Genomic DNA, 13976 nt, shown 5'->3' on the forward strand with positions numbered 1-13976 from the left:
CACACACACACACACACACACACAACACAGGGAGAGGACGCTCACTAAACTAAAGAGAGGAAGAGAGAGAGAGATGCTGAGAAGCACACTTCCAAGGATGACACGTGTGGTGATTTCCGATCGGTGTCTCGCTGTTTTTGTTTCCATCCGACTCACTCAATTTTTCCTTCATTCTCTGCTTTGCCTATGGTCACTGGCGTGGCACCAAACACACCATATTCACACAAACACATCCAGCGTACTTCTCCGTACCCGACGTGCTCGTGTATTCACAAGAAGCGCAAAGTGATTAGAGTGACAAGATGACTGGTTTTGATACCGCCTGGATCCCTTTCGCGGTGATGTATCTTCTTTACCAGATTCCTCCCACAATGATGGAGGTGTATTCGTACTACAGCCGTGGTGGCTTGGTAAGCATGGAGGATATCAAGTATGACGATACCTTTACTTGTCATTTTCAGTGGAATCTTGACAAGGACATTTACTTCAAACGATTCTGTGATAGACCGACAAGTGAAGCGGGAAAAGCATTCTTCTCATGGCNAGTGGAATCTTGACAAGGACATTTACTTCAAACGATTCTGTGATAGACCGACAAGTGAAGCGGGAAAAGCATTCTTCTCATGGCTTGACTGGAGTGCGGAGTCGTATGATCGCTCGATCTACGTGCAGCGGCGAAACTACGCCCGTCGTGACGGCGAGGTGTCCATGTGGAAGTGGTACGTCTACGGCCCATTTGTGTTTAACTGGACGAAGAAACAGTGGCTCCGCGGTGACGACAGCTGCGGCATGAGAATGCCAGCGTGGGGCGTCGGTGGAGAGGAGCGCGCCAGGGAGGAGTTTGATGCGGCGGCGGAAAAGGGCTTGAACAAACACTGGCACTACCAGATCATGCGCAAGATTCGCCGCGAGCAGGCGATGAAGGCAGCGGCGGATGCAAAGGAGTCGGCGTAGTGGGTGGAGTTTATGGTGGTGGTGGTGGTAGTAGTAGTAGCAGTGGTAGTAGTACTAGTAGAGGCAGCCGCTCTAGTCTTTTTTTTTTTGTTTTTGACCTTTCGTAGTGCACAACGCGTGGTAGCTGGGGTGGCGGGATGTAGGGGGCAACGGTAGCTCGTGGTAACGGATACGGCGACTGGTGGCGTGATGGCGTGAAGCCATATTTGTATTTCCTCCTTGATATCTCTCTCTCCTTCCATATATATATATGCTGTTGCGCTGCGACTTCCTCCAGTGCTGTTGTTGAAGACGCTTCGGGCAGCGTGCGAGGATGCGCAATGCATCACCGTGTCTTTTTTTTTTTCGCTTTCCCTGTTTCTATTTCCCGACGACGGTGCACCGTCACACGCAAACCCTGTGGGCTGTCAAGGTGTCGCACACTGATTGGTGAGGGACCGGAAGCGCACAACTACGTGGCCCACACACGAACCCTACACCCCACCCCAAAAGAAAAAGTGGGTAACGAAAAATTCTAGGAATTGAGGGGAGTACAATTAGGGAGCCAAGAGGACAAAGCAAGGCTCACTCGTACACACACACATACACAGACATATATAAAATACACACAGGGGTAGATTGAGAGAAAGAGGAAGCAAAAGAGCAAAAAAGCAAAAGAGAGAGTTGCGGCGGCAAACACACAAAAAAAAATACAAGGAGGAAATGGAGCATTTTCTCAGCCGCCTAATCATGGACGCGGAGAGCGGCGTCTCACAGCGGAAGGCGACGAAGGAGATAGCGACCATGCGGGAGAACATTAGTAGTGATGACGAAGTCCGTCAAATAGCAGGCCTGAACGAGCTTTGTAATATGCTCAGCATGGGGAATTCAATGACAATCGGTTTTATACGACCGAATGTACTTGTTCCATCTATGTTGAACTGCCTCAGGAAAGAGGACAATATTGATCTGATGATACTAGCTGCACGTGCGCTGACATATCTGGTAGATGCAATTAGCTCAACTGTGTACGTGCTGGGATCGGAGGGTGGCGTGGAGGCTATTCTTCTTCATCTGCAAGAAGTTAAGGATATTGAGCTGTCGGAGCAGTGTTTAACTTGTGTGGAGAAGATCACTCAAAATACAAATGGGGCTGTGATGGTGCTCCAGAAGGGCGGTGCCAAGGCGCTTTTGATATATGTTGATTTTTTTAGCTCCTCTTCGCAGCGCAAGGCGTGGACCAGTGTGGCGGCGATGTGCCGTCGTGTGGACGTGTTGTCGTTTCATCATGTGAGTGACTCCTTAGGTGAGATTCGGGCACGCGTCAACCACACGGACGGGAAGATCGCAGAGAAGGTCATTACTTGTCTTTACCGTATTATCCTGGGTGTTCGCACCGATCAAAAACTCGTCGCCAGCGCCTTTGGTGATGTCTGCATGCCGCTGCTGGAGCTTCTCACGCGGGGCGATATTCCGGAGAGTACTTTCTCCATTGCGCTCTCGCTCATTGGTGTGGGTATCTCGCACAGCACAGAGGTCACCCGCCGCATCATTGAGAGTGGCCTCGTAGAGTGTCTACTCGCCCTTACCACAAGCGCCTCGGAGCAGCTGCGCTCACCTTCGATGAGCCCAACGCTTCTCCCTGCCAAGGCACCGGCTGCATCCTTCACAAGCAGCCCACTGGTGCGGCCGCCGCCAGCATTAACGTCAGCAGCAACAGGAGTGGTGCGCGAGCGACGGCTCACGATGGAGCAGACTAAGAACATTTGTGTCGCGCTCGCAGGGCTACTGCCGAAGGTCACCGAAAGTAATCTTCCTCCTGGTCACGTCCTCACCGAGTTGGTTGAGGAGCGGACGCGAGGGACGCAATTGCAGGGTGGACTGTTTTTCAATGATGCTAATTACGACGAAGAGGATAACGATGAGGAGGAGGTAGAAGAGACCCTCAACCACGAGGAGATGCGTATGCGCATTACTGAGGAAGGTATTGCGCTCGAGAAGAATACACAATATTCAAAATGTGTCATAGCACATGTATGCGACAGTTGTGGCAAGTCGTGCAGGCCTGGGGATTGGTTCCGCTGCAACAAATGTTCTGACTTCGACTACTGTGGGCAGTGCTTGTTGATGAATTGGAAGGAGCACAGTGGAAACTCGTTACAGCACAGTTTCTGTGATATGGGTGAAGTAATTCAAGGTGTGAGAACACCACCGGGAGCTCAAAGGGTGAAGGAGGGTGACGCCATTGACGTCGTCAACGCTGAGCGTGAGAATCTGTATAGGAATTACCCGCATCTACTTGTCATTATCCTCAGAGGACTGCCCAAGATGGTTGCACTTTTCAACGAATCAGAGACACATGTTGTGCGCCACCACAGTTTGGCATTCATTGACCGGGCTGTCTACATGGCTTCAGCGGAGAAGCTGCTGAAGAGTGGACTTGCGGAGGCTGCTGTGTGCGAGATGATTGTGGCGGCATTAACAGACACCAGTATTGTATTGAATGCACAAGTGATGCCGCTTTGCCGCAAGTTGCTGGATAAGTTGCCTTCGGTTTACATATCAGCATTTATGCGTGAGGGTGTCACAAATACGTTGGCAAAGATTCAAAAGTCGAATCAGCCGGCCGTAAGAGGCGGTAATGGCAAGGCTGAAGAGACGAATTCATCGAGCGAGCGGCTCCATACCACATCTGAGTGGCGTGAGTTTGTTGCATCGGAGGCGGGTAGCCTGCTGAGCATGTTCCCCGCTCTCAGCGACGATACACGGAGCGAGCGGCTCACTACAGTTATGCGATTGTTACAGGACGGCTCCCTCCAGGAGGCCTTTGATACCCTTCGGCTGGCACTTCTTGAAGAGACTACCTCTTTTGAACTTTCATCCAGCAACATGTTACATGAACTTCGTGATATATTGACGCGTGCTAACGACGTCAATGTCGTGATTGATCTCGTGAGAACTTTGGCAAAAGAGGTAGGGAATGGTCCTTGTGCCCTGACGCGGTTTGTGCGTCACCTGCAAACTGTTCTGTCGCAGTTGGATCAGTTTCATGCTCCCAGCTTTGGTAGTGTGAACAGCATTCATATGCAAATCCCAGTGCGCCTCGTTCCGCACTCGAGTGACGCACCAACGCAGAGGACCGTCGTTGCGTCCAAAGGTGCTGCGATGAGGGGGCCGCCTGCAACAGCTGCCTCAAAAGAGGCTTCATCGAGGCGCCCTGCCCGTGCACCGTCAGCACGAACAGGCACTACAACTACACTAACATCATCACTTGTGCAACCTTCCTCGTCGGGGCATGCCACTGTTCCGTCATCCACATCGAGGAGCTCCCAAGAGGGACGCGAAGCTACTGTGAGCGTTGAGCCACTGACGGACATAGAGGCACTCATGTCATTTGTTGGGTCAAATGTGCTCCCTGGAGGCAACATGGGCCGTCGTCGTATGGAGGATGAAGAACAAATAGAGGATGTGCTTCCAGAATTGGGCAACCATGACAAGACTGAGAAACGCGTGCAGGCGAAAAAGGGGGCGCAGGAAAGGCCAGTGCCACGTGTATATCTCCGTCATGGCTCCCACGTATTGCCACCGTCAATGACCATATTGCAGGTACTTCAGCAGTTCCACGCCCCATCTTGTTCGTCGAGAGCAGGAAGGAGGACCGGCCGTGGTGACGGAACACCATCTTATAATCTTCTTGCCATGCTGGAAGAAGCACCGTATAACATGGAAAATATGGTTACACTCCACTACAGCACAGCGCCGTTTGGCACTGAGTACACCATGGAATCACCAGTATTCACCGTCCCGTGTGGAACACCGGCAGACACTCTCGTTGTAAAGTTGCCATCGGAAGACATCCGTCCACCGGCGATTTTGGACGTGATGCGTGCATTACACCAGAAGTTTCCGTTTAGCAGCCGCTTCCTCACCATCGCGCAGAAGGATGTGCTGACTCTTCTAGGCATCATTTATGAGGCGCTGCAAAACTGGTCAGAGCTCCTGAGGTACCGCATGGGATCCTCTTCAGAGAGCACTTTAAGTGCAGATGTATGGTCGCCGTCAACCGCGCTTGGTGAATTCATTCATCAAAAGCTGAACAACAAGGCCATGCGGCACTGCTCCAACCTCCTCCTCGCGGGTCAACATCTCTCTACTTGGGCCGTCAACCTAGCGCTTGACTGTAACTTCTTGTTCACTTCGACCACACGGAAATTTCTATTTGAGGTGAGCTTCTGTGGCACACTCCGCTCCCTTGTGCAGATGCAGGAGAACATGGAAAAGTACGGGGTGCGGGATTCTCTCAATATGGATCATCAGTTCTTGCGAACGTATCGTTTGCACCGCGCGAAGAAGCGTGTATGGCGAGATAAAGCCTTGACGTGTGCTATGCAGATATTTGGGGGTGGGCGTACCAGTGGGTCTGTGGTGCTGGAGTTTGAGTACTACAACGAAAATGGGAGTGGAAGTGGCCCAACAATGGAGTTCTATTCACTTGTCTCGGATGAGCTGCGTGAGATAAACCTTGGCCTTTGGCGCCGGACGGACGAGACGCCAGATGAAAAATATTTCAGGCCCCACAACGGTGTGTACCCGCTTCCATTGCCGCCCGACTCGCGCGAGATCGCGCGAGTCGAGCCGTACTTTCGCCTGCTAGGCCGCTTCCTGGCGCGGGCGCTGTTAGACAGGCGTATTCTCACCATTTCGCTTTCGCCAGTGCTGCTGAAGATGCTTAGAGGTGATGAGTGCGGGGTGTATGATTTGGTTGACATCAGCGAGTCACTTGGCGCGTCGATTGTGGCGCTCGCCACTGCGGCCCGCAGTGGTGCCGCGTTGGTTCAGCTGTCGGGCTCTGCAGCGCCCTGTGCGGTGGAGGATTTGTTGCTCGACTACACACTGCCTGGAGATGGCCTCATTGAGCTGAAGAAGGGCGGCGCAAACATACCAGTGACCTCGAAGAATCTTCTTGATTACTGTGATGCTGTCACATCATTTATGCTTCGTGCTGGCGTGGAGCACGCCTTAAAGGCTCTTCGTAGCGGCTTTCACGACTATATCCCACTCTACGCGCTGCGGATGCTTACCGTGGCAGAGCTACACGAAGCTATCCACGGCCATGCAGGACTTGTTACTGTTGAGGAGCTGGAGGCGAACTGCCACGCAGACCATGGTTACACCATGACGTGCTGCCATGTACGGCAGTTGTTTGAAATCATCGCCTCCTTTGACGAGGAGGAGCAACGCCGCTTTTTCCTCTTCCTCACGGGCTCCTCGCACCTGCCAGTAGGGGGCCTCGCAAATATGCAGCCCAAGTTTACGATTGTGCGCAAGACCTCTTCTGATTGTAAGGTTCGGGAACAGGATCAGCTTCCCTCCGCCATGACGTGCCAGAACTATTTGAAGCTGCCGGCATACGAAAACAAGGAGCAGATGGAACAGAAGCTACGTCAGGCAATCGATGAGGGATGTGGTGCCTTTCTGCTAACGTAAAGGGATGGAAAGGACAGAAAAGAACGAAAGAAAGAAGACAAAAAAAAACGAGACTGAGAAGAAAATGTCAGTCATGCACTAAGACACACTACAGAGTCTCAAAGGTATACGCTTGTGTCTTAGGGTCTCATTGCTTTTGCCAAAGTTTTACTTCTGATATGATTTGAGCGAGCAAGAAGAGGCGGATGTTTCTCGTGGTGGATCCTTTTGGTTGCTTATACAGTCTTTTATGGTGAAGCCATCTTTTTTCCGAAGTTAAACTCGTGCGCTTGAGTGTATGTATGTATGTATGTATGCGTGTTTGTGTGGATGTGTGTGTGCGTGCGTCCCTCTTGCCGTTTGCTGTGTCACGCGGGGACTGTTCTGGATGCCTATGGCGTCATGTGGTTCAGCTCTTACAGCGGCTCCTGCCACATGCATTTCATCAATACATACACACACAGAGAGAGAGAGAGATAGAGAGAAAGAGGGACACAATGTCACGTCTTCTAAAAAGATCATTGACCACATTCCTCATATTGATGTTGTGTGTCGCGAATGTATGCTTGAGAAATGCCCCGGAAAATATCAAGCTGGCCCTGATGAGTTGCCGGTCATCGACAAATGCAAAAAAATTTACGGCATATTTGTTGGGTGATCGCTTGGGTTGCAAAGAAGAACAAAAACAAAATCAATGGGCCAATTGAGTGCACGAAGTCGTGGTTAGTGTTGTGGACGCCTTTTTTTTTTGTTTTCGTCCGTCGTGTTCTCGTGTGTGCTGGGCCAAACGATGGAACTCACTGTGGCTGCTCTTGCTGAAGATCAAGTTTTCTTTACGTAATTGATGTAGTCAAAGCCCAACTTTGGCCATCATCCTCCTTTCCCCCTTCTCTTCCCTATTTGCGCACAACGGAAGGGACGAATTTAATAGCAAGAAGGTGAGACATGTGGTGTGGTGACTCTGTAACAACGTCCTCTCTTCCGTATCCCCCACGAATTCGATATTATCCTTTCCCCCAGTTTTTTTTTTGTGTTGCCTTAACAAGCATACGTTAGAAACGAATGGAGGCCATCCTTGATTTCAGCAAACCGGTGGATGTGCAGCGTTTTGACGAGGTGGTGCAGTACCTCTCTACGGGGTCCCCGCAGGAGATTATGAAGGCGCAGGAGGTTCTCAGTGCATTCAAGGAGAAACCGGATGCCTTTCTTCACGTTGGTGCCCTCTTGACGAACTCGCAGAACCTAACTACGCGATTCTTTGCCATTCAGGTGCTGGAGGATGCCATATTACACCGCTGGAATACTTTTACAAACGACCAACGGGAGGAAATTCGTAGTTTTGTGGTAAGCCTGATTGTTGGTGAGTGTGGAAACCTCAATCGTATGCGTAGTAGAAAGGCACTTCTCACCAAGATGAACAGTGCACTGGTTTCTATAGCCAAACGGGAATGGCCGGTGCGGTGGCCTAACTTTATTCAAGACATCTGCTCTAGCGCTGGGCCTAATGAACCACTCGTAGAGAACAACTTGAATTTACTACGTCTTGTTGGTGAGGAGATTTTTGAGTTTAGTGAAAAGACTTTGACTTCCCGATGGGTAAAACGGAAGAAGGAGGCATTAGAGTCTGATTTTCGCTTGATTCTGCAGCTTTGCCTGTCCGTCCTCGGGACCACTGACCAGGTGCTTCTAAAGACCGATTTGGAATGCATGGAGAAGTACCTCTCGTGGATGAAGCCAGCGCTTGTTTTTAACGAGGAGGTTTTGATGTACATGGCGAACCTTGTTGTCGCTGACACCTGCATCGCGCCAGTTGCCGTGCGTTGCCTCACAGTTGTCTGCTCCATCGACACTGATGAAGGAGCGGTGGGTGACGAACAGACGCAGATGGCAGTTCGAGTGTTTCGCACAGCGTTTAACAACATTGTGAATGCCTTACCGACGTCGCACTCCTCGATTGAAGGACGTATTGTGCACCTTTATGAGATGGGAACCGACGTGGAAGGTAGTTTCGTTCGCGATTTGAATCTTCTCGTTATTACATTTCTGAAGCGTTATACCAAGCAGATAATATACGACGACATTCTGTTGATCTCTTCGCACCAAATGCTACTAGGCATGAGCTATATTGACGACAAGGAACTCTTCAAGTCTTGTGTAGAGTACTGGTGGCATCTTGGGGAAAAGATGCTGCGCTGTTTGTCACTCACTCCACTCTATAAGAAACTCTCAACAACGCTGAGTAACGTGCGCTCTGTTCTCATTAAGAAAATGGCTAAACCAGAGGAAGTTATCATCGTTGAGGAGGATGGTGAACTTCGCCGTGAACACATGTCGGACGTGGAAGGACTTCAAATGTACAACTTGATGCGGGAGGCACTTGTATTCTTAACGAATCTAGACCCATACGATACACAGCAGATCATGACGGGGCTCATGCAAAAACAATTGGACCGTAGTGAATGGAGTTGGCACAACTGCAGCACATTGTCCTGGGCAGTGGGAGCTGTCTCTATGTCTTTGCCGGAGGAGCAAGAGGTATCGCTCTTTGTGACCATTATCCGCGGCCTCCTTGACCTTTGCAAACAGATGCAGGGGAAAGAAAACCGTGCCGTTATTGCGAGTAATATCATGTTTGTTGTTGGTCAATACCCGCGGTTTCTCCAAAATAACCCCAGCTTTTTAAGTACAGTGGTACGGAAAATAATTGAATTCATGAAAGAACTCTTTCCTGGGGTACAGGAGATGGCGGTAGATACGCTGATGAAGATTGTGTCGCATATACCAGAGAAATTTGTTTCGTTGAACAACAGAACTACTTCCATAGCAGAAGAAATTGCGGGGCAGTGGACTGATATAATCTCCTTGTTGCAGCCGCAGCAAATGCAGACTTGCTTTGCCGCGGCCGGCTGCATGATTCGTAGTGAGTCGACAGAAAAACAAGCCGCCTTGTTGGAATTGTTCTTGCGGGATGTTAACATTAACTTTAAGGGTATAACAGAACGCGCGGCGGCGCAGGGCGCGACGTTCTGCCGGGACTCTTCTAGCATGATGGAACTGATACACACGCTGCGGGTGTTCAGCAGCATCGCTAGCACATGCGGGACCGCATTCATAAGTGAAATGGGGCTTATCATCTGGGACCTTCAAGGCTTCTACCGTACATTCTTCACTGCGCACAATACACTGGTGGCGGAGCTTGGACGAAATTCTGTGTCGCATCAAGACGTGCGACACCTGCGTCTGGCGAAGAAGGAGATTCTTCGTATTTTTGAGCGTTTTGTCGATAATACGGAGGAGCGCGACTTCGTGGCGACGAATTGCATGCCGAGTATTCTGTCGGTGGTGCTGGAGGACTACCGGGACTCCCTCCCGGAGGCGAAGGAACCAGGCGCCATGGCACTCGTCACAGCGTGTGTGAAAAAACTAGGCGCACGCCTCAGTGGGGACTGTGCGGCTATTCTCGACCACACATTTGATACCACGGTAGCGATGATCTGCACGAACGTCGAGGATTATCCGGATTTCCGTGTTAATTTGTTCAGGTTGCTTCAGGCGCTCAACACGTGCTGCTTCTCTGCATTCCTGAGATATGCGTCGACCAAGGAGGACATCATCAATGGTATGCTGTGGGTGATAAAGCACACAGATTTCGCAACGATGGAGACAGGGCTCCAGTCACTGGACTCGTTTCTCGCCAATATTTCCACCTCTGAAATGCTAGAGGCCTTCTATACCTCCTTCATGCAGCGTATCTTTGTCGAGGTGCTTGTGGCGGCGATGGACTCGCTGCACGCTGCGGGATTCACACTGCACTGCAGCATCCTCATTAAGCTCTTCACGGTGTCCGACGCGTTTCCCCCGCAGACACCAGTGCTTGGCCGCAACGCAGTTCAGGGGTTTCTTGTGGAGAGCCTATCCATAATTCCTACTCTCACAGAGACATTAATAACGGAATTTGTGACGGCAGCATACGAATCGTACCGTGATGAGACGGAGTTCCAGCGACGCTTCGCGGACTTTCTCATCGAGGTGCAGGTGTGGGGTGCGGAGGAGGAGAACCGTCTGCAGGCGGAGGAGGAGCGACGATTGCGGGAGGCGACCATTCCTGGTTACGCCTTTACCAGAGTGACGGCGCAGTAGTCCCCTATTTTTGCTTCTCTCAGCAGTCGACGAGGATGGAAGTCAAGGGCTTTTTACTCACTATTATTATTTCCATAACACAGAGCGGCACTATAATTAAAATGAGAGTAAAACGGGGAGCGTTTTCCGTTTCACAGCACTGTGAGCGTCGTGTTGATGGTTGTGAGGCGGTTGTCTGCGTGAGGTGGAGAAGCTGTTATGTGTGTGTTGTGTGTGATGCCTATAGCTGCGCCCATCCCTTCTTTCTCGTCGTTGACTCTCTTTTGATTTAATGCTATGCCTGCCGCAGTCCTGTNGCGTTTTCCGTTTCACAGCACTGTGAGCGTCGTGTTGATGGTTGTGAGGCGGTTGTCTGCGTGAGGTGGAGAAGCTGTTATGTGTGTGATGCCTATAGCTGCGCCCATCCCTTCTTTCTCGTCGTTGACTCTCTTTTGATTTAATGCTATGCCTGCCGCAGTCCTGTGGTACCTGCACCGGTCCTCCTGCATTTTTTTTCTTTGTGTTTCGTTTCTTCTTTCTATTATATATATATATATATATATATGCATAAAACGCCAAACAAAAAGCGCCCCTGCCAATTTACTCCACCGTTTCTCTCCCCCTTCATCTATTTGTGTTTGCGTGGGTAGCCGTTGACTACACATTCCCACGGCGTGCACACTGCAGTAGTGATGCTTGCCACTCCACGCAATGGACCCTCCACCTGCTGTGACAATATCAAGGACAAGACCACTGCCCCGGCCAAAGGTGTGGCACTACAGGCATCGCCACTTTCTCACACTCTGTCTTCGCAGTTCGCCTCTGCCGTTAGCACGTTTGCCTTCTATCCATTCGACACGCTTAGAATCCGCTTCATGTCACAGGACGGCACTGTGCATCGACAGCACAACGGACAGACGTACCACTCAATTAGAAGAGCCCTGTCGACCATTTACCGCGAAGAGGGAATGCGGGCTCTGTTTCATGGTTGTCACGTGGCAGTACTTGGCGCCATCATGTCGTGGGGTATGTACATGTATCTTTATCGCTCTCTGTGTAGTGTTTCAGAGGTGTCGTCATATCTGGGCCGTGCTGGTATGTCCTTCGTGGCGAGCTTCATTTCTACTTTCATATCGTCGCCAATTTGGCTGATCAAGTCGCGCATGCAAATTGAAGAGTCAACCAAGATAAATAATTACGTCACGTTTCGCGGGGGTGTGTGCCATGTGCTGCGAACAACGGGTTTCCGCTCGCTCTGGCGTGGGATATCACTTCAGTTGACACTTATGATTCCCAATGCGCTCAACGTCCCTACGTACGATTTCCTGAAGGGGATGATGTTGCGGGCTCACCTCTGTCAGTCGTCAGGGGACAGCGAGTTGAGTGTTCTCGGGTCGTCGGTGTGTTCGACGCTGACAAAGATGTTGCTAGTGCTACTGTCGCACCCCATTACAATGCTGAAGGTGCGGCTGCAGGACCAACGTTCTGACATCAATGATGTGAAGTACACTAGCGTGCGACGCTCGGTGCTTCTTGTCCTGCGACGCGAGGGGCCGTGCGGTATGCTGCGGGGGCTGGGCACCTCACTGGTGCACTCGCTCCCACGCACCGTCACCTACTTCGTGTTGTACGAAAAACTTTTGGGGTTAACTTGTCGCTACGTTTAAAGAAAAAAAAACGGTATATAGTCAGCAATGACGCTATGCAAAAACGGGAGAATATATTGAAATAAGTGTGAAGAGGGTGATATTGGCACGCAAACTTTATGATGACTTAAAGGCGGAGGATTTTCAAATGTTGTGTTGATGGCAATTGCACCAAATGCTTCCTGGCATTTACTCTAACTGCTCCTTATTCAAGGAAATGCCTCAATGAGAGGATGTTCAGGTGTTTCTCAGTGAGCTCCGGTTACTCACCCCGCTCCCACCCCTTCATTGCTGTAGATACAGGGAGAGTGAAGACTCGTCTGGTGACGGGTGGTAGGGCTGCGACCAAACGTGGCTGACTACACCAAACCAATATAAATGACTGTGAGAGTAGTCGATGCTGCGAAGCCAGAGCAGCACCATCAGCAGCAGCAAAAGCGGGCGTCAGTCATTACCCATACAGTTGCAACACAGGCTGCTGGTGGCGTGAGTACCATTGTGTTGTATCCAATTGATGTTGTCAAGATGCGCTTCATGTCGCAAGATGGCACCGTGCAGCGCCAGCACAACCGACAGACATATCGTTCAATCAGTGAGGCCTTTGCAGCCATTTACCGCGAGGAGGGGTTGCGGGCATTGTTTCGCGGGTGCCATGTGGCGGTCCTCGGCGCCGTCGTGGCGTGGGGTGTTTACATGTACCTCTATCGGTCTCTCTGTGCCGCTAGCGAGGCGTTGGTGTCACGTGACGGGCAGGGACGAATGGAAGACTTCGTGCGTTGCTCGCTTCTCTCCGCTGTTGCCAGCTGCTCCTCGGCGCTTGTTTGCAACCCCATTTGGCTTATCAAGACCCGCATGCAGCTCGAAGAGCTTGCGACGGGGAGCTCCCACGGCAGTACTGGGAACTACTCGTCCTTTATTCGTGGGACGGTATTCGCTGTTCGGAGCACCGGCTTTTGCTCGTTGTGGCGCGGCGTTTCCGCGCAGGTTCTCCTCGGCCTGCCGAACGCTCTTAACTTTCCCCTCTACGAAGTCTTCAAGTTTTACCGTCTGCAGCGTACATGCCGAGACAGTCTGAGCACCCAAGACGTTTGCGTCTGTTCCACCGTAGCGAAGGCATGTGTGACGGTGGCTGCTCACCCAATTAATGTCTTGAAGACCCGTCTGCAGGATCACAGAAGTCGTTGTGGCGAGCTGCAGTACGTTTCACTCGTTCAGTCGGTGGTGCTCATCTGGAAAAGACATGGTGTGCGAGGCATTTACCGAGGCATAATACCGGCCTTTCTGCAGTCAGTACCACGCTCGGTGCTGACCTTTGTGCTCTACGAGCGCTTTATGCATCTCTGACCCCACGGCGCATGAGTCTGTCACTGAGGGGCGTCATCCCGCAGAGAGGGAGTAAGCACGCCTTGTGCTTATGATGTGGCTGCGGTTATTGTATGGCCTCATCAGTTATATTTTTCTTCGTTGTGTTATTGTTGCTTTTGCTGCAGGGAAGCTTATTGCCGCACTTCTACAGATCGTTTCTCTTCTCTTCCTTTCGTTTGCACTTTCTCTGTATGTGCCTGTAGACATTAGAGATGCCAGAGCAGCAGCCCCACCACCGCTTCCTTATGGAGACGCGCTCGCAGCAGGTGCACCGTGAAGAGGCGATGCGCCGCCGCCGCGAGTTGCTAAAGAAGGAGTCCGTTAAGCCGCCGGTAATGCACTTTGGGAGTGCAAGGACGTTACAGCGTAGCAGCAGTCGCAATGGAAAGTCGTTGTCACCGGTACCCCGCCCGCTGCCGGCTGCGGAGGCGGCCGCGGAGCCGCACA

General features: G+C 51.2%; 6 protein-coding genes across 6 annotated transcripts; 5 read left to right on the plus strand and 1 right to left on the minus strand.

The window, feature by feature from the left end:
- Nucleotides 1–432: 432 nt before the first annotated feature.
- DQ04_01281090 (hypothetical protein) lies at nucleotides 433–954 on the plus strand (the record flags this gene model as incomplete). Its single annotated transcript, XM_009310504.1, has 1 exon — nucleotides 433–954. The coding sequence occupies one exon, from the start codon at nucleotides 433–435 to the stop codon at nucleotides 952–954; it is 522 nt and encodes a 173-aa protein (XP_009308779.1).
- Nucleotides 955–1683: 729 nt separating this feature from the next.
- On the plus strand, nucleotides 1684–6420 carry DQ04_01281100 (E3 ubiquitin-protein ligase TRIP12; the record flags this gene model as incomplete). Its single annotated transcript, XM_009310505.1, has 1 exon — nucleotides 1684–6420. The coding sequence occupies one exon, from the start codon at nucleotides 1684–1686 to the stop codon at nucleotides 6418–6420; it is 4737 nt and encodes a 1578-aa protein (XP_009308780.1).
- A 1041-nt stretch (nucleotides 6421–7461) lies between these two features.
- Nucleotides 7462–10539, plus strand: DQ04_01281110 (putative exportin 1, putative,RNA-nuclear export factor; the record flags this gene model as incomplete). The annotated part of the gene is made up of 1 exon (XM_009310506.1): nucleotides 7462–10539. One exon carries the CDS (start codon nucleotides 7462–7464, stop codon nucleotides 10537–10539), a length of 3078 nt encoding a protein of 1025 aa, XP_009308781.1.
- A 671-nt stretch (nucleotides 10540–11210) lies between these two features.
- Nucleotides 11211–12185, plus strand: DQ04_01281120 (mitochondrial carrier protein; the record flags this gene model as incomplete). The annotated part of the gene is made up of 1 exon (XM_009310507.1): nucleotides 11211–12185. The coding sequence occupies one exon, from the start codon at nucleotides 11211–11213 to the stop codon at nucleotides 12183–12185; it is 975 nt and encodes a 324-aa protein (XP_009308782.1).
- Nucleotides 12186–12542: 357 nt separating this feature from the next.
- Nucleotides 12543–13508, plus strand: DQ04_01281130 (putative mitochondrial carrier protein; the record flags this gene model as incomplete). The annotated part of the gene is made up of 1 exon (XM_009310508.1): nucleotides 12543–13508. The coding sequence occupies one exon, from the start codon at nucleotides 12543–12545 to the stop codon at nucleotides 13506–13508; it is 966 nt and encodes a 321-aa protein (XP_009308783.1).
- Nucleotides 13509–13674: 166 nt separating this feature from the next.
- DQ04_01281140 (hypothetical protein) lies at nucleotides 13675–13976 on the minus strand (the record flags this gene model as incomplete). The annotated part of the gene is made up of 1 exon (XM_009310509.1): nucleotides 13675–13976. A coding segment is annotated over one exon (302 nt), but the record flags the coding sequence as incomplete, so codon positions are not given.

This window comes from Trypanosoma grayi (assembly GCF_000691245.1).
Source record: "Trypanosoma grayi strain ANR4 Tgr_128_V1, whole genome shotgun sequence".
Lineage (NCBI taxonomy): Eukaryota > Euglenozoa > Kinetoplastea > Trypanosomatida > Trypanosomatidae > Trypanosoma > Trypanosoma grayi.